At 37.9% G+C, this 26679-nt stretch overlaps 1 protein-coding gene across 1 annotated transcript in view; it reads right to left on the bottom strand.

Moving 5' to 3' along the window:
• Nucleotides 1-7298: 7298 nt before the first annotated feature.
• The window catches only part of LOC139459877 (protein unc-80 homolog), a 112246-nt gene continuing 92865 nt past the window's right edge, over nt 7299-26679 (bottom strand). The window contains exons 53-57 of the mRNA XM_071241591.1: nt 26175-26333; nt 24461-24649; nt 22494-22634; nt 20170-20519; nt 7299-8044 (exon numbers count right to left, since the gene is read on the bottom strand). Of these exons, the coding sequence (XP_071097692.1) occupies nt 7706-8044; nt 20170-20519; nt 22494-22634; nt 24461-24649; nt 26175-26333 (1178 nt within the window). The 3' untranslated portion in view covers nt 7299-7705. The remainder of the gene's footprint in view (nt 8045-20169; nt 20520-22493; nt 22635-24460; nt 24650-26174; nt 26334-26679) is intronic.

Below are 26679 nucleotides of genomic sequence, written 5' to 3'. Positions count from 1 at the left end.
CGCCTTTTACGGCAAGCATGGGTTGCTGAAGACCTATTCTGACCGGGATTCAAACCCACGATCATAGGGTTGGTATCACAAGGGTACTAAGTACATAGTCAGTATATGAAGCAATGGAAAAGGAGGTCTAACAACTACTGTCATGTAAATCTTGCAAAACATATCATTAGAGAATCCGTTTAGGTTTATGTGTTTCAGTATGAATGTTACCTTGTAAAAAACACCAACTGTGTCTCGTCAGAAAATTGATCAGGATATCATTTTTTAAAAGGGCTATATTTTATGGAAATAGTAAGCAAATAGTGCTCAACTTTATCTCAGTGTACATATTTAATGACCATTATGATATAACTATTTATAGAAATGGATATGCATAATTATGAATATAAAAAATCCAATCTGGTGTACCATACAAAACAGACTCCCATGAAATGGCTGATAACTGCATATACCGTATAAAATTAATAAATCATATAAAATATCTCAGGTGCTGATGATAACAGTGCTACTTGCTATGATGTTATTGTTTCAAGTTAACAAAATAACGTTAAATAAACTTCCATAACAAAGACGTTTCAATAAATAATAGATAGTTGACAATACATTTTTTTGTCAAGTGAAAATAAATAGCTACATGTTACATATTTTGGGTCATTAATAATCTCAGTGGCAAAACATTAAATAATTTAAAGTTTTTTAATTTAAAAAAAAAAGAAGTAAATTTCACAGAACAGTTATGCAAAAAGCACACAAAATATGACTACCAAGTTGAAGCCTTGTGCTTGACACAAATAAAATATTTATACACTGTATTATAATTATTTATCTGCTTTGAATTTCAATATCAAAGTTTCAATGAATTTTCAGGCATATTCACAATTTATCTTGAGACATTTACGAATAACAATTGAGTTTGGAGATAAATGACATGCATCAACAATAATATCTATGTTGTTGAATAACATAAAGAACTGAAAACAGATCACTACTGACTATGTAATGAGTATTTCAAAGTTCACTATTCAGATATTAAACATTCATATACATGTATTATATTTGTACAAAATACTTTGTGAACTACAAACCCATAATAGAAATTGGTATTTACCAAGAGTATGACTTGAGCTACAGTTTTGTGAAAATATATATGAAGTGTAATTTGATGGGCACTGATGGGATTGAAATAACTTTAACTATTTTAAAGTTTAACAATCATGGCAGACCTGTCAACTCACAAATAAAGATTACCCAGTATGTGTAGATGGTTTGTTTATGTTTCTCAATTCCAAAAAAAGGCATGGGTAGGCATAATCAACAAGAAGCAGCTTCATGCTTCTTGGAGACACGAGATATGAGTACCGTATTTTCTTGAGTATAGTGCGCACCCATGTATAATGCGCACCCCCCTCTAGCGGGTTCAATATTTTGGAAAAAAAGAAATTTGAATATTATGCGCAGAAAGAATTTACACCGTACCCTTTCAGCGAAGTCCGGCAAACGAACGGGTGATGAGAAACTTCGTCAGTACAAATTCGAAATTTGAGATAAAAAATCACCAGACATGTTTATTTACCGTTTAAATAGTATTTATTGTTCTGCTAGGCATTGTTTTATATCTAGGGATTAAGATTACCTTGTGTATTTTCTCGTTAACGAAGCCGGAAACAGCAATCAGCTGTACACACGTTTTCTTGGAATTGACCGGTGATTCGGTCAAGACACACCCAATGATATAACTTTATAGGATTTTTAATGCAAGGATTTGCAACAATTGTATCTGAAACTATGTCATGTATACTCTATACCAGTACACTTATAGTTGGCTATATGACCCTGACAGACACACCGACCTTAAATCATGGCATGCCCTCTGTTATTTCTGCTTTCCATGGGCCATAAGACCATCAGAAATACTAACAGGTGCTGTGGGTGTGTTCAGTAGCAGGCTTGTTTTCCCAGAGACGAAAGTGGTTGTTTTTGGCCCCCAAACCAGAAAAAAACCTAGATTGCTTAAAAAGCATCCCCTTCAATTCAATAATTAATACAACCACTTGCAACCTAAAATATTGTGTAATAATTTGTTTCTAACTTCATAAAGTTAAATAAATTGGAACACTGAACAATGTCCAACCCTTGATCAAAAGATTCTGGCAGCAAGGGACACAACTCTACACTGAGAAATAAGTAAACTTCAGTTTGCTAACAGGCGCATTGTGTTCAGTGTTGAGAGTGTAATTAATCAGAAATTACATACTATTCAAAGAGTACACTATTGTGAGCTGAAGGGTCTGCTTATGATCCAAATGTGCTACAAATATAACAAGTACTTTATATGCTGATGGATCTGTCTTATGATCTAAATGTGCTACAATGCTTTATGATTTAAATGTGCTACAAATATAACAAGTACTTTGTAAGCTGATGAAACTGTCTTATAATCTAAATGTGCTCCAAATATAACAAGTAGACTTTGTGAGCTGAAGGGTCTGTTTAACGATATAAATGTGCCACAAATAAAACAAGTAGATTTTGAGCTGATGGATCTGTAATGTGATCTAAATGTGCTACAAATAAAACAAGTAGACTGTGTGAGATGATGGATCTGTTATAGGACCTACATGTGCTTCAAATAAAACAAGTACATTTTGTGAGCTTACAAGTAAGTTTTATGATCTAAATGTGCTACAAATATAACAAGTGTCCTTGGTTGGGTCCATTTGGATTAAATATGGTCAGTATAAGGTTGAAAATTTGCATTGATTATTAAACTGTAGGTTGTTGTATTGGGCAGGATTGTCGATAACAAGTAGACCGATATCACATCAATATATAGATATCTTTAACAAACAGTATGTACTTGATGCAAAGGTAAGTAAAATTGAGCCATATATAAGTGCATTCATATACAAATGGTACATATAATTTTGTTATTTCTCCAGAGAACTATCACAACTGTTAAAATAAAGCTCCTTACACAGTCCAATAAACACTGACTCCAGGAGCAAGTCTATATGTATCTCATAGTCTTTCATGATCGTATTGTTTTCATACAAGTGCATATACAATAATATATCTTAATTATATGAGCTGAATTCTTTTGAGCTAAACCTTTTTTCACTTCAGTCATAATTCCACAAGACAAAACAAGATACCATTTTCCACCTATATACCAGAATACTTCAATTCATATCAGTTCATAATATGCAAATGTCAATTTAATATTTTTGAACAAAATTGTCATGCGCAGTTCATTCAAGAATTAATCCACAACACTGCAAATATTCTGCTGCATGGCCCTCCCTCTTGACCTGACGCATACATTGTCTAACTGGTGCATACTAACTAGCAACTAAATGTGTCTTGTGATCATTAGTGCTGTGAGGTGGCATTCATAAAGCACAGCAGTGTCCTATGGTGCTTGTTAGGACAGATATGGTACTCCTTTGTCGAATGTTAACATCGCACATAAGAAAAAATAAAAGGTATAGACTGTTACAATGCAACATAGATGATCCAGTGACAGAAGGAACCTTCCAAACACAGAGACCATGCTGCAAAACACATTAAACTGCTGTCCATATACACATAACATGTTGTCAGAAAGTGAAGATCGTGACTAAAAATGAATTGATATACTCCTATTCAAAACAAGTAGATGTGCATGTATCTTTGAGCATATAGACAATACAAAGTCATAAACATAGTAATGGTTCTGGTTGCCAGCAGTTAGCCTTGATTGTCATTTTTACTCCCCTACCACATCTTATACACGAAATCAAACTTTTAGGTCACCTTTGAACTTAAGGGTTGGTTGGCCATTGTGACCCCAGAACATTCTTCCTGTGATTTTTCTCCATGTCAATTTCTAAAAAAAGGTACCCAAAGATTGCTGACACGATTGCAGACTTTGTTGATAGTAGAGACTGGCCTCCCCTGGATAGGTAAAGTTATAGGGTACTTACCTTCAAGGTCAGACAGACATAAGAAACACACCTGTCAATTATAACACTAATAAACCTATCACTAAATTATTCATTTCTTACTACTAGCTGAAAATTAAGCAAACAAACCTTCAATGTATGATTCATGAAATGATTTCATGTTGACGAAAAGCTGTGTAATATCCAATACAGTTCAAAGCTTTTCTGTGACATATCACTGATGTGTTCAGAAGCAGTGCTTAAGAAAATTTGAAACCAGACGTGAGATTTGTGGTGTGTGCAACCCCCCTTCACCCTGCGTCTTGCCATCTTGCTGTTCTTCAGTGCAAGAAAGCAATTCATTGGCCATAAATAAAAATGTTCACAAAATATTCTTGTAACACCAAATCCTTCATCCAACATATGTCACTGACATCCCCCATAGATAGCAAGAATAAGTCTCTACACGCCCCTACTAGCTATATACATATATACTACTCAAAAGCAGTTAAAGAACACCTACAATTGGAAAGCTGTGTGTTACAATACCTACCAGCCATGACAGATTAACTATAGTCATATGGAAGAAATGAGTGTTCTTTAACTTCTTTTGAGTAATATGCAATAGGACAAAAATATTCGCAATATTTGGAGATTTTGAACACGGCCTTAAATACTTTGACTGATAAGGTTGCACTTACCCTCACTGGCTCATTTCCTCTGAGAAACATATATCAACTGATAAAACCTTTGCATAAAGCTTTCAAAGCAAAGCAAGCATACAGTAAATATAATACACCATAATTGTTTCACAAAATCATGCACGTTTCACGATATCACCTTCCAAAGCCTCACATGCAAATATTCTATAAATAAACAGATAAATAAGATACATAGACAAGTTGTCCAAAAGATGTGTGACACAGAGTAGTCTGTTCACAAGTCTCATATAAACATTATGTGTAAATATTAGCAATACCACACCAATATGTCCATGTGTAGAGTTAATAGATTAACAATACCATATGTTCATTTGTAGACTCAATAGATTAACAATACCACAGCAATATGTCCATGTGTAGAGTCAATAGATTAACAATACCACAGGAATATGTCCATGTGTAGAGTCAATAGATTAACAATACCATATGTCCATGTGTAGAGTCAATAGAATAACAATACCACAGCAATATGTCCATGTGTAGAGTCAATAGATTAACAATACCACAGCAATATGTCTATGTGTAGAGTCAATAGATTAACAATACCACAGCAATATGTCCATGTGTAGAGTCAATAGATTAACAATACCACAGCAATATGTCCATGTGTAGAGTTAATAGATTAACAAGACCACAGCAATGTCCATGTGTAGAGTCAATAGATTAACAATACCATATGTCCACGCGTAGCGTCAATAGATTAACAATACCACATGTCCATGTGTAGAGTCAATAGATTAACAATACCACAGCAATATGTCCATGTGTAGAGTCAATAGATTAACAATACCACAGCAATATGTCCATGTGTAGAGTCAATAGAATAACAATACCACAGCAATATGTCCATGTGTAGAGTCAATAGATTAACAATACCACAGGAATATGTCCATGCGTAGAGTCAATAGATTAACAATACCACAGCAATATGTCCATGTGTAGAGTCAATAGATTAACAATACCACAGCAATATGTCCATGTGTAGAATCAATAGATTAACAATACCACATGTCCATGTGTAGAGTCAATAGATTAACAATACCACAGCAATATGTCCATGTGTAGAGTCAATAGATTAACAATACCACAATATGTCCATGTGTAGAGTCAATAGATTAACAAGAACACAGCAAAATGTCCATGTGTAGAGTCAATAGATTAACAATACCATATGTCCATGTGTAGCGTCAATAGATTAACAATACCACATGTCCATGTGTAGAGTCAATAGATTAACAATACCACATGTCCATGTGTAGAGTCAATAGATTAACAATACCACAGCAATATGTCCATGTGTAGAGTTAATAGATTAACAATACCACATGTCCATGTGTAGAGTCAATAGATTAACAATACCACATGTCCATGTGTAGAGTCAATAGATTAGCAATACCACAGCAATATGTCCATGTGTAGAGTTAATAGATTAACAATACCAGATGTCCATGTGTAGCGTCAATAGATTAACAATACCACATGTCCATGTGTAGAGTTAATAGATTAACAATACCACATGTCCATGTGTAGAGTTAATAGATTAACAATACCACATGTCCATGTGTAGAGTCAATAGATTAACAATACCACATGTCCATGTGTAGAGTCAATAGATTAGCAATACCACAGCAATATGTCCATGTGTAGAGTCAATAGATTAACAATACCACAGGAATATGTCCATGTGTAGAGTCAATAGATCAACAATACCACAGCAATATGTCCATGTGTAGAGTCAATAGATTAACAATACCATATGTCCATGTGTAGAGTCAATAGATTAACAATACCACAGCAATATGTCCATGTGTAGCGTCAATAGATTAACAATACCACATGTCCATGTGTAGAGTCAATAGATTAACAATACCACAGGAATATGTCCATGTGTAGAATCAATAGATTAACAATACCACAGCAATATGTCCATGTGTAGAGTTAATAGATTAACAAGACCACAGCAAAATGTCCATGTGTAGAGTCAATAGATTAACAATACCATATGTCCATGTGTAGCGTCAATAGATTAACAATACCACATGTCCATGTGTAGAGTCAATAGATTAACAATACCACAGGAATATGTCCATGTGTAGAGTTAATAGATTAACAAGACCACAGCAAAATGTCCATGTGTAGAGTCAATAGATTAACAATACCACATGTCCATGTGTAGAGTCAATAGATTAACAATACCATATGTCCATGTGTAGCGTCAATAGATTAACAATACCACATGTCCATGTGTAGAGTCAATAGATTAACAATACCACAGCAATATGTCCATGTGTAGAGTCAATAGATTAACAATACCACAGCAATATGTCCATGTGTAGAGTCAATAGATTAACAAGACCACAATATGCCCTTGTGTGAACAGGGATCACAGCTATCACATTGAATGCTATAATGGAAGCCAAGCATGGGATATGTTTCAGGCTACAAATGAAGGAAGCACGAAATATTAGCAAATGTTTTTTTCTGAAATGTATTTACATTGAAGAACTTGCACTACATGAAAATACAAGAGATATTGTTTATTTGTACAATATTCTTTCTTTATCATCAACATTTATATATATTTTCAAATAGTTATAAAACTTACAAAACTTTCAAGACAATTTATTGTATAAGTTACGAGCATCTCTGTGAGAATGAAAAGATTCCTCTATAATACTTTCTGAACACGACAAAAAATTTAACATATTTAAAAAACAAATACTTTTCACATTGATGTCATATGATTGTTTAAAACGCAATATCAATTATACATTTAACAAAAATTTTGCAAAGCACAGTTACTTTCAGGGCATTTCAAATTCTCAAGAAGACACCTCCTTCTGTTATCATTAGGTAATACATATTCATGTAAAACATATTTTGAAAACAAATTAAGGACAACATGACTTGATGTGGGTACTACCGGTATGGCTATTGGTATGTACTCCTTTGACTTGGACTAGACAGAGTAGGAATGTGAGAGAATGAAGCACATGTCTACGTGACATCACAACACTGCAACTAGGATGTTAACAGTAGCAATACACATCAGACATATTCACATTACACCACACGAGTCTTGGTTGGAACATCCTCGTCAGCATAGTACAACGAGCTCATCGACTTGCTCTTGTCGTCATCTCGGAGCAGGGCGGAGCTCTCATTAGCACTCAGAGAGTCGGAGGAGTCACATCGAGTGACAACATATGCCTGTGGTGATGCGGCGTCGAGCGGAGGAGGTGGTCTGCGTGTGGGTTGTGGGCTGGAGGCAGGGCTAAGAGAAGGCGAGCGGGAACGCACAATGCGAGCACCCTGCCGATATATACGTCCAGTGGGAGGGCGAGGATCGAGAGAAGGGTCGTCATGGGACTTTGACCGTGGCACAAAACGGGGACGACTTGTCTACAGAAAAGAACAGACAGAAGATAGCTGTAGCGGCATGTAGAACATGAGGCGGAGCTGAATGATATGCTGGTGGTGGTTTGTGGGTAGCTAACATGGGACATCCTCTTGTGTAGGGCTGGTGGTGCTGAGGTAAGTTTGTGTGCTGTGGGGTTCTGGTGTTGTGATAGTGTGGTGAAAGGTTGTGAGGAGTCAGGGTTGTGTGGAGTGGGGTTTGTGGGGTGTGGTGTGGGGTTCTGGTGTTGTGATAGTGTGGTGCAAGTTTGTGAGGAGTCAGGGTTGTGTGGAGTGGGGTTTGTTGGGTGTGGTGTGGGGTTGATGGTGTGGTGTAAGTTAGTGAGGAATAGTTAGTTGTATGGAGTGGGATGTGGGCTGTGGGGTTCTAGTGTCGAGATAGTGTGGTGTGGTATGTGTAGTTTTGGGGTTGTGTGGATTGGGGTTGTGGTAAATGGGTTGTGTGTTGTGGTAATAGTGTGGTGTCGGGGTAGTGTGGTGTGGGGTTGTGTGTGGGATGTGTGGTTTTGGGGTTGTGTGGATTAGGGTTGTGGTGTTGGGTTGTGTGTTGTGGTAATAGTTAGGTGTCAATCTGTGTGGTTTGGGGATTGGTTAGTGTTGGTTGTGTGGTGTGGGGTTGTGTGTGGGATGTGTGGTTTTGGGGTTGCGTGGATTAGGGTTGTGGTGTTGGGTTGTGTGTTGTGGTAATAGTTAGGTGTCAATCTGCATGGTTTTGGGATTGGTTGTTGTTGGTTGTGTGGTGTGGGGTTGTGTGTGGTTTTGGGGTTGCGTGGATTAGGGTTGTGGTGTTGGATTGTGTGTTGTGGTAATAGTGAGGTGTCAATCTGCGTGGTTTGGGGATTGGTTGTTGTTGGTTGTGTGGTGTGGGGTTGTGCTGACAGGATAGTTTGAGTGGTGGTGAATACTATCATGTGATAACAAAAAATGAAAAGGTTGGGTAAGCATTTTCACTAAAGGAAAAATAGATAAGATTTCAATAAATGTAAAGGTAAAACTAAATTAGCATATGAACAGATCTCTGTACATTTGAATTATGACTGACAAAATATTAATGTTCTGTTCAACAGTAACGATTTTTGCTATTTCATTTCTCCAACTCAAAAAAACAAATACTCAAATTACGTAAAGGTATTCATATAATTTTATATTTAACAGAAAGTCTAACAAAATGAAAGAAAAAATAATGGATAATGATATTGGGAAAATAATAAATTAACTGGTAATCTGTAAGGTGTACTACAGGGTAGTGTTTTAGTCTACAACATTATAACTGGGAGTGTCAGTACTAGACTATCAGTGTTATGTCCCAACACCAGCACTTATCACAAAGCTCTACATCAACAGCAAATAAAGATAGATAGAACTGGGTGGGTAACAAAGGTTAGCAGAAACAGTGCAAAGACATTGGAACATGCATGTTTACTACATCATGTGCGAAGCATTGCTTACTGGCCAAGCTAGCGAAAAACGGCAGTTTTCAAAATTTGAAAATGAGATTTCAACCTCTTTGCTAACCCACCACCAAATGTCATATAATATCAGCATCAACATATATTATGCAATTTCCTTCTCAATACATATATGGAATTAATTGTTTTTATTCTTCTGATATCATAAAAGGAAAGTTTATAGTGTATTGCGAAGGGAAGTGCATATCAAGAAGGTATCAGTCTCCCTGCACCCAGAAGCCACCACATCAATATGAAACCTACCTTTTCCAAAACAATCCACAAAGTGTCACATGACTGTCATGTGATTGCAAATTCCAGCTTATGTAGGCTTCATGAATCAACGTGAACCAGTCAAAATTAAAAACTGGTTAAATGTTACATGGAAAATGAATTCAGTGTCAGCCTAGCAGGTTAACACTGGCAGTTTTAAATAAAGGTGCACTCAATATGATAGAGCATGATTGCCATCTTGAAAATCAGTCATCTTATATGGAAGTTATATGTACATGTTAGGGCTGGGATGAGTCCAAATTTATCACTCGGGTACCCACCCCCCTATTACCCGACCCTACCCGGATACCCAGTGTGGGTCTCAAGAGATAGGTACAAAATGTCCGATTGGGAAATGTTTGACCATACTCCTGTCAAAATGTATTTAGATACAGGTATAAAATGATCTGGTCATGCATACACTGAAGTTGACTGAAGTATTATCCTTATGCAAACATATAAAAGTGAATTAAGTCAGAAGGAATAAATGCATAGTCAGAAAGAAATGTGACATTTTTCACTTCCAGTGTAAGCATAGAGTTCTAGATAATTTATGCCATTAAATTTTAATCACGTGACTAACCACGGGTCAGGGTAGTCCAGTGGGTACTCGGGTCCTACTCAGTACCAACCCGAGTACCCGAGTACCCGAGTTACCAGTACCAGCCCTCATACATGTGTACTGCAATGATTTCTTTGTATAAGAAGGGCTATTCAGCAAGGCCAATTATTGTTCTTGTCTTTCTTAGAGAACATGCCAAGATGCAAGATGTAAAATTTAGAACAGAAAAAACTGGGTCGATCATGAAGGTTCATTGAGGCTCATTTCCTTACAAAACCTCTTGAAACAAGAAAAACAAAACAAAATCGTTTGCAAGATAAATATACCCTTGTTTAAACACAGTATGGAAAATATTCCTTTTGGTTTCAAACATTAGGTCTGGTTAATAGTGCAGGCTCATTCAATGAACAAGGAAACAATGTGCCTGATCTAATTAAAAGAAGTATTTTTCTGTAAACATGTATAACACACATCACCACTTGTATACCTTTCGTCCTTTATAAAGCAGGGATTGAATCTAGTAATAGTCTAGGAAAAGTAGACGTGTTAACTATTTCACAACGTGCTATCTAAGAGTCAATATGAAAGGAAAAAGGAACTGGATTTCTTCCTTCTAAAACTGCCCAGAGAGTGGAAGGTTGGTGTTTCGATCCCCGACCATGTCTTACCAAAGGATGTTAAAAGATGGTACTTGTTGTTACCCTGTCTGGCACTCGGCATTAAGGGGCTAAAACAAGGACTGGTCGGCTCGGAGTCAGTATACTGTGTCTGAGGGGGGTATCCATGTTAAACTGCGGCATGGTATCTCAGTTGGGTAGCCCTATAAAACCTGCATTTATCTGGACTAGTACAAGCAGCCAAACACAGTGATTGCCCATCCTCAGTCCAACATCCTAACTGTACACCTGTGTATGGTGCCATTGTTTTAACCTAACTGTGTCTCACAAACAATGAGCAGCACTGTGGCAAAAAAATCTCCAACAAGCTTACATTCTTTCAATTTTGGGATATTGTCCCAGCAAAGGTGAGTGAATTAAAATTTAACGATGCATCAGTATTATTTCAGCCATACAGTGACGAGTCCTAGCATTGTAGTCACCATAATCACAAAGTAGAGTGAGTGAGTGAGTGAGTGAGTGAGTGAGTGAGTGTGGTTTTACGCTGCTTTTAGCAATATTCCAGCAACATCACGGCGGGGGACACCAGAAATGGGCTTCACACATTGTACCCATGTTGGGAATCAAACCCGGGTCTTCGGCGTGACGACCGAACGCTTTAACCACCAGGCTACCCGACCGCCCCCAAACAAAGTAGAAGGGAGCACAAGTGTCTAAGCTTATTGAGATCTTCCAGGTGAGAGGTAGTCATCTAGCCTAGAGGAGGCTTCCTGACCTAAATTATCACATGACACCCCAGAGACATAACCAGCTGACGTTTCCGTTGACAAATAGAGCTTATACAGCTATTTGTTACACCAGTCTGTGCAAAACACCTCTGAGTTTTAAAGTACGAAATTGTCTTTGGCATTTTCTTTATTTTTGAGCATATGGATTATTATGCCAAGTGTGCTCAACCTAACAAAATTTTACCAGACATTGGGCTTTGGAATTGTGACTTAAGTTGCAAAATGGTACAGCAAAGGTATATTGTGGTATATTCTGAGTAACCAAACCGTAAAGTCATCAATAACATGAACATATTTGCACATTCTTCAACAACTGACCACATTTCATGCCATGAATAATATACTTTAAACCTTGTCTTGTGACAGGTGATTTTCAGAAAGAAAAACACAGTAAAGAAAGTATTAATGATCGTACCACTCTAACAAGTTAATAAAACCATTGCACAAGAGAAGATGTGGAGCACCAAGACGAACTCACGTTTTGGAACTGGCATGATTGTTCTGGTGTTTTATCTTCTTTCACCAAGGATAGTGATGCTGTTCATTTTCTCAATAAATTAGACAAAATGATCTGTCATTTATTTAACTGAACAGTAAACATCCTGATCGAGTTAATTATGTCGGAGGGAGAACTTGCCGACCAGTTAACCCCCAAACTTCAAACTTAAGAATTACGATTTTTTACCAATATTCAACTTTGGAACTGCAGTCTGAGATTCTGTGTTGTGAATGTGCTTCATTCCTACTGAAATACCCTGCAGTCAGCCACTTGGCAGACAATTCAAGAATTCATCAGTTCAAAATCTGATAATCTGAAACTTAATAACAGTCTTGACAAAGGCATCAATTTTTATTTGAAAGGAATAGTAATTTATGTTATTACAAATTTCAAGAACATCATGTTTCACTGTAATGTCAAGAGTTCTTGCACTGTAACACTGTGTAGAAGACATGGAGACAAATTCAGCACCTGAGACCAACTGCATAATGAGCTATACATTGTGAGATTTTTTAAACTTATATTAACCAGCACCCTGACCAACTTCATCGCAGCATGACGACATGCAGTCAACAAATCACAGAGTCTGACCTCCCAATCCCTACTTTAGTTGGCTCCTACAACAAGCATATGCTTATGTTGTAGAATAATCCCGAACAAATATACTACTCAAAAGAAGTTAAAGAACACCCTATATTTTCCCATGTAAATCTGGGTCGTCTTTAAATTCCTTTGTGTAGAATATATTTAAAGAGACAGAAAACAGCTCAGCACCCATCTCAGAATGGTCTGTTGTCTGCGGGTAACTTTCCACCTGCAAAACTGTTATGCTTAACTTCATTTAATTAATCAAATGATGATGATGATGATTACAACAGACATAATTAAGGCTTTCAATATTCACATGGTGCAATTTCATCAACATTTTTTCTACATGATTAAGATGGGGTCCTTCTGGATATCTGTTCCATCCAAAATTATTTTAAATTCAAGCCACAACAAATACATCAATTGTTCGTCAGAAACTGCTTGTTCGAAGAGCATGAAATGCAATTTTTTTCTAAATTTCAAATTCCTCATAAAAACATAATTTCTGTTTCCCCTGGTTGTCTCAGAAGTCATTTGTTGCGCACTTATAGTCTTAAGATGGGATATAAGAAGTCATTTGTTGTGCACCTATAGTCTTAGATGGGATATAAGAAGTCATTTGTTGTGCACTTAATGTCTCAGATGGGATATAAGAAGTCATTTGTTGTGCACCGATGGTCTCAGATGGAATATAAGAAGTCATTTGTTGTGCACCTATGGTCTCAGATGGGATATAAGAAGTCATTTGTTGTGCACTTGATGTCTCAGATAGAATATAAGAAGTCGTTTGTTGTGCACTTAATGTCTCAGATGGAATATAATACATCATTTGCTGTGCACCTATTGTCCTCAGATGGGATATAAGAAGTCATGTTCCTGTGCATAAATATTGAATAAATTTTGAAGGTTCATGCACTTGGTTGTTTAGTCTTTTATGATCTTGGTCATGTCAGTTGAGGAATATATTCTTGCACTGGAGATAATTCTGTGCACTATATGGTCATCGATATTTCCATCACTACCTCAACCAAATGATGATGATTATTATTATTTTCATGGGGGAAACAAAGCAGCAGTGATTCTGACAAACAAGTAATCATTTTGTTCTTGACCTTAAGCGAAAACTGTTCCAATGGATTCCATTAGGAAGCTATATACAAAACACAAACCAGGTGTCACGGACTCCTGACTAACGGATAAATAAACTGTTTCCATAACAACTTGATTCATCAACAAGCACTGTCAATACTTCATGCTTGAATACATACATAGCCTGAGAATACATTCGGACGTTTGCACTAGTCACCAATGGGGAGAGGGCCTGGTTCTAGCAAGAGGGAAACCAGGAAGTATTCAGACCTAGAGCGCTCAGGTTCAGCTCTGTTATCTCCTGACATTGTGTGAACATGTGCCATACCCTTTTCACAAACACCCAGTGTCACCACTAAATGTCAGTGTTTCATTCATTTAGTTTTCACAGCTATTGTGCCCTTTAGGCCACATGGAATGTTTTGGTGGATAATCTGGACTGGTTATGCTCTGGCATTGACAATTTATATTGTGGCACATGGTCTCATTATGGGGCAATGGTTAGTGCACTGTTCATGCAGAGAGTAGGGCTTATTTGATTCTGTTATTTCATAAGCTGACTAAATACCGACCCACATCACCCCCACACATCACCCCCACACATCACCCCCACACTGACCTGTGTATTCATGGGTGGATGTAAGAGTGCTTATACAAGTCCATGAAGTATTGACAATCATCGACAAGATGCTTTAAGCCTTTTTTCAGTTGGTTTATGGATTTTTCCAAAATAAATTCAGTTTGCTTGGAGAAAGAAAATACATTCTGATGTGACAAGTACCCAGATGTAGCCAGAGTAACCACCCCTTACTGTGAACACTGTCACATAAGTAGCAAGTTTGATGGCAAAGTCATCTCAGAACCACGCTCCAAGATTCTTGAAATACATTATTTTTATTCTAGTACAAAAGGTTTTCAAGGGTAGGCAGTGATAAAATATTTTTAAAATTGATATGTTTCTATTTTCTCAGTATTTTGGGTCGGAGGACCCATAAACCAATTAAAAAAAAGGGCTTAGCTATTCGTTTAATTAACAACCATCTGTGGATGGACCCCATCTTGAAGTCATATACTAATACATGAACTATGCCAACACCATTCACACAGGACAATATACGACACACATCTGACTAGATCTGTTAAATAAACATATATACGTTAACACACGTTTAAAGAGTTAATAAGGGTCAAGACATTCATCAACAGTATTGTAAAATTGTTTACCAATCACAACAGCCTCTGGCCTGATAATATAATAACATAAACAATAAATAACCATTGAATAAGGAGCAAAAAATGCTGTATCATTAAAATATTTTGGAATTAACTTGGAAGATTTGAAGTGTAAAATGTAAAGGAACAATCTTTAGTTTTGACAAGAGAGACATACAAAATGACTAAATTGAAATATCAGGCAAATTTCAAAGTATACAAGGCCATCATTAATCACAACCTATATGTGAGCAAATGTAGCAGACAATATCACATGCTTATGAATACATATTCATCAACCTCTGATACTCAATACTATCATGCTAATATTTCAGTTATAGCAAACTAATATATTTAGGGCATATATATATATATATATATTGAAAAATTACAAATTTTTGGTCTGAGTTATCACAGTTGATTATTTGAAAGCAGTGCCACTGCTGTCATAGTGGTCACACTTCTTCTAAAAAACAAATACCCAACTATAATGTTTATCACATTTCCACGAAGGCAGAGGGTCTACAAACACCCCATGGACCTTGGTATCTAGATGCTGAAGGCACTATGCCACTAGAAGCAGGGAATAACAACCAAGTTTAATGGATGTCAACTTCTTATCGATGCAGGCACGCAACCTTACTCCTTCATCTATCAGTTACACGCAGGCTTCACATCCCATTATAATCACTGGATTGTCTGGTCCAGACTCGATTATTTACAGACCGCCGTCATATAGCTGGAATATTTCTGAGTGCGGCATTAAACAACAAACCAACCAACCAAATCTGGATATTTTACATTTCTGACAGCAAAGTTTCTACGTCCAAAATGGTGCTGGAGCTTTTGTGATTTGTGTTGAGGCCTGAGTTGTTAAAGTTGGTTGGTTGGTTGGTTGGTTGGTTTGTTGTTTAACGCCGCACTCAGAAATATTCCAGCTATATGACGGCGGTCTGTAAATAATAGAGTCTGGACCAGACAATCCAGTGATTAATATCATGAGCATCAATACACGCACTAGGGATATGATGACATGTATCAACAAAGTCAGCAAGCCTGACCACCCGATCCCGTTAGTCGGCTCTTACGACAAGCATAGTCGCCTTTTACGCAAGCATGGGTTGCTGAAGACCTATTCTACCCCGGATCTTCTGGAACATAGCTTGGCTTTAATTATTCTCCATTCAGCACTGTCTGTTCATATCTGTTGGAGACCTTGTCAGATCCTGACAGAGAGAGGTATCAAATTGCAGTACAAAATCTTCTCTTATAAGAGACAGGACTTGGTTGAACAGTAATTATAAGTCTATGACCCAATGAAGCAGTAAGAGTTGTCAACAAATGTGTGCCAAACAACAATACAGAAGTAAACTCCCAGAAAACTGAGTTCATATCTACACCTCCTCTAAGATTTAAACCATGAGTAGTACACACTGGAAATAATAATCAACTTGTACAATTGTCATGTTGCTAAATTATTACTAAATTACTGTTACTTTCACCAGCTATTTTACATAGAAGTGTCTTCCACTGTATATATCTGCTGAAAGACTGATTAACCACGGGTTCAAACAATGGACCTGTTCGAGAAGTAATGGATCAAAATACACTGGACTTGCTCAATTCACAAAATATTACGATAGATTAAAAAATATTCCCCTGGAAGGATTTAAATTAATTCCCCAATTCCCCATCAGGGAAGGTTTCAAATCACATTAGCATCGTCAAACATTGGCCTAAGCTTTCTTGTATTTTCTGATGCAAACATACCAAATGCACACAAACTGAACTTTTTACCATGATTACAAACACAATATGTCCAATTTTACACCTTACCAACCTCAATCACTGACGTGTACCATCATTTGTGATGTTGCAATATTGTGTACAGTTTGGCTTATAAATGCATCAGTATATCGAGATACCAACATGTCCAAGGTTGATTCTTGGCTCTATTTGCACTGCGTCACCTTTCTGTGTCAAATATTAGCAGATTGTGAAACACTAAATGGTGTTGGAAATATCTGCTTGCCCACTATCCTGTGACAAGTAACATTTCTGTAGGGAAAGGTAAAATTTCTCTCTACCTGCCCGACTGTCTAGTAGAAAATGTGAACACTTATTATATTTACTTCCACACTCAGTGTAGATTTACTGTTATAAAAATACAATTGTTTCATTGCAATTTGAACTTTATAGCAAACCTACAACTTAAAAACATGACAAGCTGATCCTTCTCGTGCATGTTATGATCTGATGATGGGTAACTGATTTGGAGTCCCATGGTCACAAACCGTCCTTGGATAACTCTTCTATATTCAATGTGAACAATATTCCCCCAATAGCACTATCCAGACGTCAAAGGCCTGTTTCAGATGTAACCGACAATAAGACTCGACACAAACTTGTCACAACAATTATCCATGTATGACTCACTTCGATAAGTGAAGAGTATTCAGCAAGGGAAACACTGATTGGTTCAATCTTGCATTCCAAACCAATCAAAAACAGTTTGTTATATCATACAGTCACTCGGCTAAAAGGATTGGGCGGACATGATATATTGTTGATGACAACAGTTTGAACCCTTGGCAGGATGGTATCAGAGGCATAGACTTTCAGCAGTTCTCCAAATAAGACTTCACGTAAATATCAGCTTCATAGTCAACCAAGAAGGGCGACTCCTTGGATTCTGATGACCGAGACCGAGACGCTACAATAGCAAATTAACTAAACCCTCAAACAAGTCTAACATTTCAACTTTAGGTCAATATAAATTAATCAATTGATTTTTATCACTTCCATTTACACCAGCGAACACCCTCCTCACAGCTAGTACCTCCACACGATGGAAGTCGCTACACGGTTCTCTCCCTTACTTCATGAAATATACCAAAGTTCACAAGGCATTCATGTCACATGTGCAGTGTTCCTGCTGGCTTTTCAAACTGCCAGTCCCAGTCCCAGTGACCAGCAACCCTACAAACCAGTCCCACCAACTTTTGTCACTCCCAACTTATAATATTATAAATCACATGAAACTTTTCTGGTTATAATTCTTTCAACATCAATATCAATGCAGTGAATTTCATGTCTGACAAATTCAGTGACGTTATTTCTGAAGTAACTCAATTTTTTATATCTACATGTCATTAACACAAAATTCAATCACAATTTTCTCTTTTTATTTTTGATATCCTGCTTTCACTACTTAACCTATTATTAACCTATCCTTGTTTTAAAAATAGTCATGGGGAAACCCTGATGGTAACAGACATGTTTACTTCATTTGAAAAGTATATATTTTTTCAAAATCGACAATGTTTTGTTCAACAACAAAGATTTACAAGATACCATATTTGCCGGTCCACAGGGACTGGCATTCACAAGAATTAAAGATCCGAGCCTAATTTTACCAGTAAAATATTGTTAATTACAGCCAGGGAACACTGATGTGAATCACATCTGTCACAAAGATGCCTTGAACACTTTGTAAGTGGTAACAAATAAAATTTCATCTCATAATTAATTTAAATATTCCAATGAAAATCAATTAACTTATCATTGCCTTAAGACGATCTATTTGTGAACATTCAGACACTATAAACCCCCAGAGATAAATCTCACAGTATAAATGGATAGGCACTTAATTTTATCTTTCAAGCGTACAAAGTGTATCATTTCTTTGAAACTTCAGGGCAAGCTATGTTTAACTGTTTAACATCAAATATTAGTCCTTCTAAATCAGTTTGTAAGTTCGGGACAACTAATCATTTAAAACTTGCTTCCACCTTGAGCCTGTATCAGTATTACAAACCCAGCCTAGGAACATACAGATCACAGATCACCACAACACTACAGACGAGGAACAACGCTAGCAGGTTCCCCATTTCAGCAGTGACTTGGTCAGATCAAAATATGAGAAAATCGTAGTAAAAAAGAGATAAATCAATCTCAAAAGAGCAAAATCAGAGAAAAAGGACAAGATGAATGATTAATCTGTTTAGACAAAAACTCAGTAGATTAATATTATTCCTGACCAATTTCGAACTATACGTCACACGATCACCAGTAAGTGTGAAGATCTAGATACTAAGTATCGATCCCTTACTGTGGCGCTAAGCTACATCATGATATCTTACTGCTACGAACAATATATAGTGAGCTAGATGTGTTTAACGCCATTTGAACAGTATTTAGTTACGTCACAGCATGTCAGTTTCAATAAGGTGGAGAGCCTGAAGTGGTGCTGATCGTAGACGTTTGCCGACAAACCAAGGATCATAATCACAGAACTCTGAGATTGAACTCATGACCAGCTGATCCTGGCAACAAAAGGAAGACAACTCTCATGCACCTTCAGTCTATCCTATCCTTTGATTCTACATAATTACTGAAGCACTTCAATACCCCAAAGAATAATACTGAGACAATAAACACATCGATTGTGTTCAAGATATTTAACAAAATATTCTCATGTTCTCTTTGTTTGTAGGTTTTTTATAGAGACAAACTCAACTTGAAGTGAGATAAATGTGTCATAAAATTTACACTGCCACTTAGCATATCAAGTAAGTTGTTTTGGCAAGAATGAACTTTCTGGAGATACAGCATATTGTATTGTATCACTTGGGTTTTTTCACTTGTCTCCATTCATAAAATAAAAAATGTCTTTAGTCATTTTATCAATATTCTACTTTTTATCAAACCTGAGGAGCTCTGGGGACTGTCTTGTCCTGATTCAAGTCTTGGACAGAAGCTTTGCCAAATAAACCATCAGTAACGCTGAAAATCTTAATCTACTTCAAGTCTCTCATGTTCAAATCTCCATCACATGGTTTGGCTATATGATACACTGTTAATAAATAACCGTCATGGAGCAAAAATAGAGATGAATATTTAAGCATTAGGCTGCTAAATGATAAAAAAAAAGAAAAAAAATGAGTACAAATACATCAACGTTAACAACACAACCGAATACTTGGAACTCTGATGTTCATTAGTACACTAGACACGTGCAGCTTTAGGGTGTACCTTCACTTCCACAGACTCAGGAATGGTTTCGACAGAGCGGGCCACTGCGACCCCCGGCCGGCGGAGTGTGAAGGACGATCGGTCATGGAAGACGACCGCTGTGTCAGACATTCTCCCTGGTGTCCGAATGGGCGAGTCTTCACTACTTCCCTCGTGGTCGCTCACTTCATACCGGCCACGTCTCGCAGACATGAACCGCCGGATATTGGTCGAGGTTTTGGTTTTGGTACGCTTGATTTTGAAGGTCTTTCTGCTCTTGGCATCTTGTCTTTGTAGGCGATGAGTTCCTGGGTCGGACTCCAGGCCTGCCAGTGCAGCCACGAGGTCCGGGTCGGCCAGACGACCACCGGCTGAAACAGAGATACAGATAATCAGTTGAAAAATTAATCAACCATCCAATGGGGAAATGTCTGGCAGAAAGCATAATACAGTGAATATGGTAAGTCCTTTCAGTGACATTTAGATTTTGTTGGTTGGTTTGTTGTTTAACGCCGCACTCAGCAATATTCCAGCGGTCTGTAAATAATCAAGTCTGGACCAGACAATCCAGTGATTAATATCATGAGCATCGATCCACGCATTTGGGATCGATGACATGCATTAACCAAGTCATCGAGTCTGACAACCCGATCCCGTTAGTCGCCTTTTACGACAAGCATAGCCGCCTTTTACGGCAAGCATGGGTTGCTAAAGACCTATTCTACCCTGGAATCTTCTCGGGTACATTTACATTTAGAAGTTGGTGTGATAAAACAAGGTCAAGTTCTTCTGTATAATCAACTTCTTCATTACAATTGAGGCAATGTTTCACCCTAATCAAGCAAACAAAACATCAATGCCAGTGAATAACCAGTCTTGATTATCCACTGAAACAAAAACCAACGATCGCAAAAGGCAAAATAGCCGTGAAAATTATATAAATGGATCACTAAAAATCAGTGATGACACCAGGTGTTTGTGACAAGGATTGCCATGTCCTGTTCTACCAGTAGCACCTGCTACTCACAGTTTGCATAAAAAAGGAAGTATTTGTTTTGTTGCATGATGCCACACAGCAGTACTCAAACCAGACAATCAGGTGATGGACCAGAAAAGTGATGTTCACCAAGGTAAAATATGGGGTCATATACGTATGGAAGGTTGACATGTTTCTGCACCTCATGACAAAGGCAATGCACTTCTGAAGCTATTTCACCACAAGGACTTCTTATTTATTCACACCAACTATGAAATGCCACTCAAAGAACCTGATCAACTTTTTGTCTTTTGACCAATATGTAAGTAACATTTACAAGCACCCCCATATTTACATGACAATCCACACGTCCTTGTGTATATTACACCGTATATATCGGAAACAGAAGCGCCGAAGGTGTAAATAATGGACTGGTGGCTGTTATCGAAATATACGATTAGTTTCAAAGAGTTCAGACTAAGTTTGTTCACTCCCATTCGATCTCGGAAAACAACTTAACCTGCTGTGTCTTAATAAGCATCCCCTTTGTCAGGTTATTAGGTGAGGTGAAATTGTGTTTAACGTCACGTCCAAAATTATTGCTCTTATATAGCGACGTGCATGCATGTGTGTGAGTGCCTGTACTAGTCTGGATTGATGCCGATTTGTAGTGCTAGCTCACTGAGGTACCATGCCGCAGTTTAACATGAATACCCCACTCAGACACAGTATACTCCAAGCTGACCAGTCCATGTTTTACCCCCTTAATGTCAAGCACCAGACAGGGTAACAACAAGTACCATCTTTTAACGTCTCTGGGTATGATGCGGCTGGTCAATGTTTAAAGTGCACAGGGCACTGATTACACACCAAAAGCTGGGTGAACAAAGACGTATTTCAAACAATGTCACTTGCCTTAGCTGACACCACATGTGCTTCAGTGTGGGGCAGGACCAAAGAAATTCTCAGGAGTCAAGCTCCCGAAGAAGGTCACCCAGTGAACTATTCTCCGCAACCAACGTTACTTAACTTCACCTGATTCGGACCTGTGCGGTGTGCACAGGGCCATGTGCCTCCACAATATTTAGTATTCTATGTTTGGGGCAAATTGATATAAATGTGCATATATGCCAGACTTTCTAATGTGAAGTGACATTACATCATACAAGGCAGTCACATCCCAGTTGAACAACATTGTGGCCCCCCCCACCCATTTGGCTTAGCCATCAGCAGTGAGTGACATGTCATAAAACGTGAATTCGGAAACAATTCCTTTTGCCCCAGGAGGAGTCATTTCCATTGATCAAATTATTCAAAGCAAGACTGAAAAAAAAAACCATCGCAACAATGAAATACTTTGAGAACCTACCTGCTCCATTGGCAGTGTCAACTTCTTCATTCTCAAACACCACTCTGGCAGGGTCATCAAGACTCGTCTGCTTAGACAGGTGCCCTCTCAGACAGATGGTCGCTTGGCGCTGGAGCCGAGGTGAGGTCGGCGTTGGAGGCTCTGAAAACAAGCACATGTCAAATAATCTTTGCAAACTCATAAACACTAGTTCCAAGGATAACACAAGTCCCTAAAAGACACATAACAGGATTTGTCAGAAGGTTGTATTGGGTGACTTGGCTGAGGGAGACAAGATACAATTCCAGATGAGACCAGGAAAAAAACAATCTCATTAAACTCAGATCTTAGTTCTTGCTATCGCTAAACAAAGATCTGAGGACATCCCATTTGAGGTCACGTCAGAACGACCTTTCATCCGACCAATCAGAGCTTCGCTTACCAGATCATGAAAGTGACAGTCGGAATGTGATTTCTCATCATGCAGCCTCGAAATCTTTAAAACAGGGTATTCCGAACAATAGTTACGGGCTTAACGATTGAATCTATACAATCTAGATCATATATTAGCCATTCCAGAATGTTCTTTTGTTCAGGTTTTAAATTTTTAAGCAAGAATTTGTCAAAATATGTTTCGAAGCGTAGTCGCCAATTTGAAATTAGTGCCGTAAAGCATGAGAAAGCATCATTCTGATTGGCTAATGTCGATTTCTTGTCAGTAATTCCATTAGTCGGTCAGAGTTTGCCAAAGGTCGGTCTGACGTGACCCGGTAATGGGATGTCCTCAGATCTTTGTTTAGCGGCAGCGAGAACTAAGATCTGATTTTAATGAGATTGGGAAAAAATGGTGTTTCTTTGCATTAGCCACAATCCACCACGCAATCAGCCAGGTCACATTGTAATCCAATGAATTCAGTTGTCATCGACAAACATGTACGTGTTAGATGGGAAATGTGCTTCCTTGGTTTGTCTCGGAGAATTAAATGGAGCAGTTCAGAAGTATAAAGCATAAAGATACTAACCATTACGATTTTGGCATAATAGTTATGATCTTGAACCTAAAATTACGCTATTACGCATGTCCTCAAGTTATTCCCCAATTATAGTCGTTTTTTTACGATGTATTTACATGCATAAGATATCACCGAGAGCAAATCGTTAATGCACCAGTGATGCTCTTTTGCCAGGGATTACTCCAAAAATTAATTAGGGTTGGCATCTCTAGAAAACATTTATTCGCATTATTTGCTCACCCTGAAATAGTAAATTATGGAAGTGTTTGCACCCTTAAGGACATTAATTTGACAAGTGATCTCACTTTGCAATGATCCTTACAGCTGGTGATGTGGCAATTTCGAGTCTTTTTTACTCAACTCATTTCTATACCTACAATGCCGATATCGTTTCTGAGTTAAGTATGATGATTAGAGTGGTATTTTATTAATCTGAACCATAAATCTTAAAAAATTGATTTTGTCAGATCGAAAACTTGCCACCAGAATTAAGTAATTAAGATTTTTATCCTAAGCACAGCCGGCATATTTTATTGAGGACAACCAGATAGTATTCAAATGTAATGTAAATTTGGTTTTCAAGACAGCAATGAATCTGGTATCAATTGTTACAAATTTTCACCATGTATTTAGCCGATTCGTATCTTTTATTATGATCTTGCTTTTTTGTTATTATAGACATCCCGCATCATATCTTTCGGACAACACATCTGAAGATACAACTTTCTGTGGTCCAATGAATCAGTTCTGCCTCATCTACATATGCAACTTTTGAAGATATTAAAATTATAAACATGACAAAATGTTAATAAATGTCCGATGTTCCGAGGACGAAAATGGTTTAAGAGCTCATATTTCATTAAGTTTAATCCTAGATTGGTAGTCAGCTGTTAAAACAAAAGAGTGTTTTCAAAACTAGAAAAATCAAAACGTATCAAAACGTTTTGGCCATGGAAAGGTTATCATGCGACATACCAGGTGATGTATCATCAACTGTGTTTTTCCTGTTGAACTTCTCCAGGATACGAGTGCCCTCCTTGGTGGAGATGCGTTTGCTGGACTTCCTCCGTGTCACGGTGGGGCTGTCGTTGCCATCACTTGATACCACGGTGGTCTGCCTCAGTGGGGCGCTGGAGGTGGTGCTGGACTGGGAGAAGATGGTGCCTGTATACAGAGAGTCAACACTGAATGTTAATATCCCAGCCAGCAAGCTCGTTTGTTGTCTCACACTGCACTCAGCAATATTCCATCATACAGTGTTCGAATAACTTTAAAACCCAACAAAACAGTCGGGCAGGTGACCCATAAGTGTTGCCTGCCAATCTTCAAAGTTACCGGTCTACATTCAAGCATGATGAATATGGAAAAATAGCTTAACTAAGAGACAAATCAGGTCTTGGTTCAGTTTAAATACTGCAAATACCGTATTCAAGGTAATAAGCGCCCCGCTCTAATAAGCGCCCACGGCGATATTTGCTAATATATTGGCAAGTGAACAATCCCAATTAGCACCCCTTCTGATTGATCAATGTACACAAGACTTATTTATTCGTGTATAATACACACTCGTGTGTTATATACACCCTTAATTATGGGCAATTAAATTCAGGAAAAATATATCTGTCGTATATAAACAGTTCAGGCCGTCAGCATAAACCACAAAATTTATCTTTCAACTCTGTTATTTCCACCAAAGTAATATTCTAATATTTCTATTTTTGAGAGCGCCCTGGGCGCTTATTATGTCGAATACGGTAATTCCTAAAGAATCTACAAGGAGTTATGTTAAAACTGAATCCATAAGTCATCTTAAAATTATCTGCTAGACAGTCGAGAAGGTTGAGGAAAATTTCATGCAGCCAGAAAAGCTACTAGCCGCGGACAGGCTGGCAGGCAGTTAATGAACACTGCTTCCATATGATGACAAAATGTAAATAATCAAACAATTAATATTTGGAAGAGATGGTAATGAGATGGCAGCTTGGGTTGTATACTCCCCAGGAAGCTGAGAATGAAAATTATTTCGGGCATACACTACACGTGAAGTTATGCACTTTACAAGAGGAAAATTATTATTTATTATATCATGAGCAACAAGTCATGCTGAAGAAGATGAAGAAAAAAAAGACTTCAATTTGTGACTACATTTAAAGACCTTAGTTTTGATTCTGTAAGTCAAATCCTATTTGGGGTTTGCAGATTCGTTTTACTGCAGTTTACCAAGGGAATATCAAAATAAATTGTGTGTGTGTGTGTTTGAGTCAGTTTGTGGAAGATATCTGCAAAGGTAAGTGATCACACTCTGATTTTGATTAAAGAGTTTAAAATTCAGGGGTAAGTTTTACACCGACGAAGTCCCAGAATCCCAAGAGGTCAAGGCTACATCTATTGGTTGGTTGGTTTGTTGTTTAACGCCGCTCTCAGCAATATTCCAGCTATGTGACGGCGGTCTGTAAATAATCGAGTCTGGACCAGACAATCCAGTGATTAATATCATGAGCCTCGATCCACGCAATTGGGATCGATGACATGCATCAACCAAGTCAGGGAGCCTGACCACCCGATCCCGTTAGTCGCCTTTTACGACAAGCATAGTCACCTTTTACGGCAAGCATGGGTTGCTGAAGACCTTTTCTACCCCGGAATCTTCACGGGTCAATACATCTATTGAGAAAGGTTTTTCACATACCTCTGCTGGCTCTTTTGCCGACACCGGCCAGGTTAGGTTTGGGGTGTCCGAGGATCTCGGCCGTGATCTCGGTGATGCTGGTCCGTGGACGGTGGTCGGGGTGGGTGTGGGAGTAGTCTGAGTGATCTGTCGCAAAAGTTGCAGTTCTTGATCGGTAACCTGCTGCATAATATGGCTCTTGATTCAAGTGTTTTGGTGAGTTCAAAAATTAGTGGTACATTAGAGGTACAACGACTCAAGCTTACCATCCCTTCAGGAAGATCTGATCACGATCTTCATGGACGTGTCGCTAACACATCCACTATGTAACAGTAATACTGTGATAAGGAGTGCATGTTTGTTTGTTTGTTGTCTAGGCTGCACGAAGCAATATTCCAGCCATATGACAGTGGCTAGTAATAATCAAGTCTGGACCAGACAAACCAGTGATTCATATAAGTAACAATCCACACAGAAGGGGTATGGATAAAAGTTATACGACCAGCATAGGTTACTGGGGACCAAT

Source organism: Haliotis cracherodii, unplaced genomic scaffold (assembly GCF_022045235.1).
Source record: "Haliotis cracherodii isolate W230 unplaced genomic scaffold, xgHalCrac1.p SCAF_13, whole genome shotgun sequence".
Lineage (NCBI taxonomy): Eukaryota > Metazoa > Mollusca > Gastropoda > Lepetellida > Haliotidae > Haliotis > Haliotis cracherodii.
This window is presented reverse-complemented; position numbering and strand designations above follow the sequence as displayed.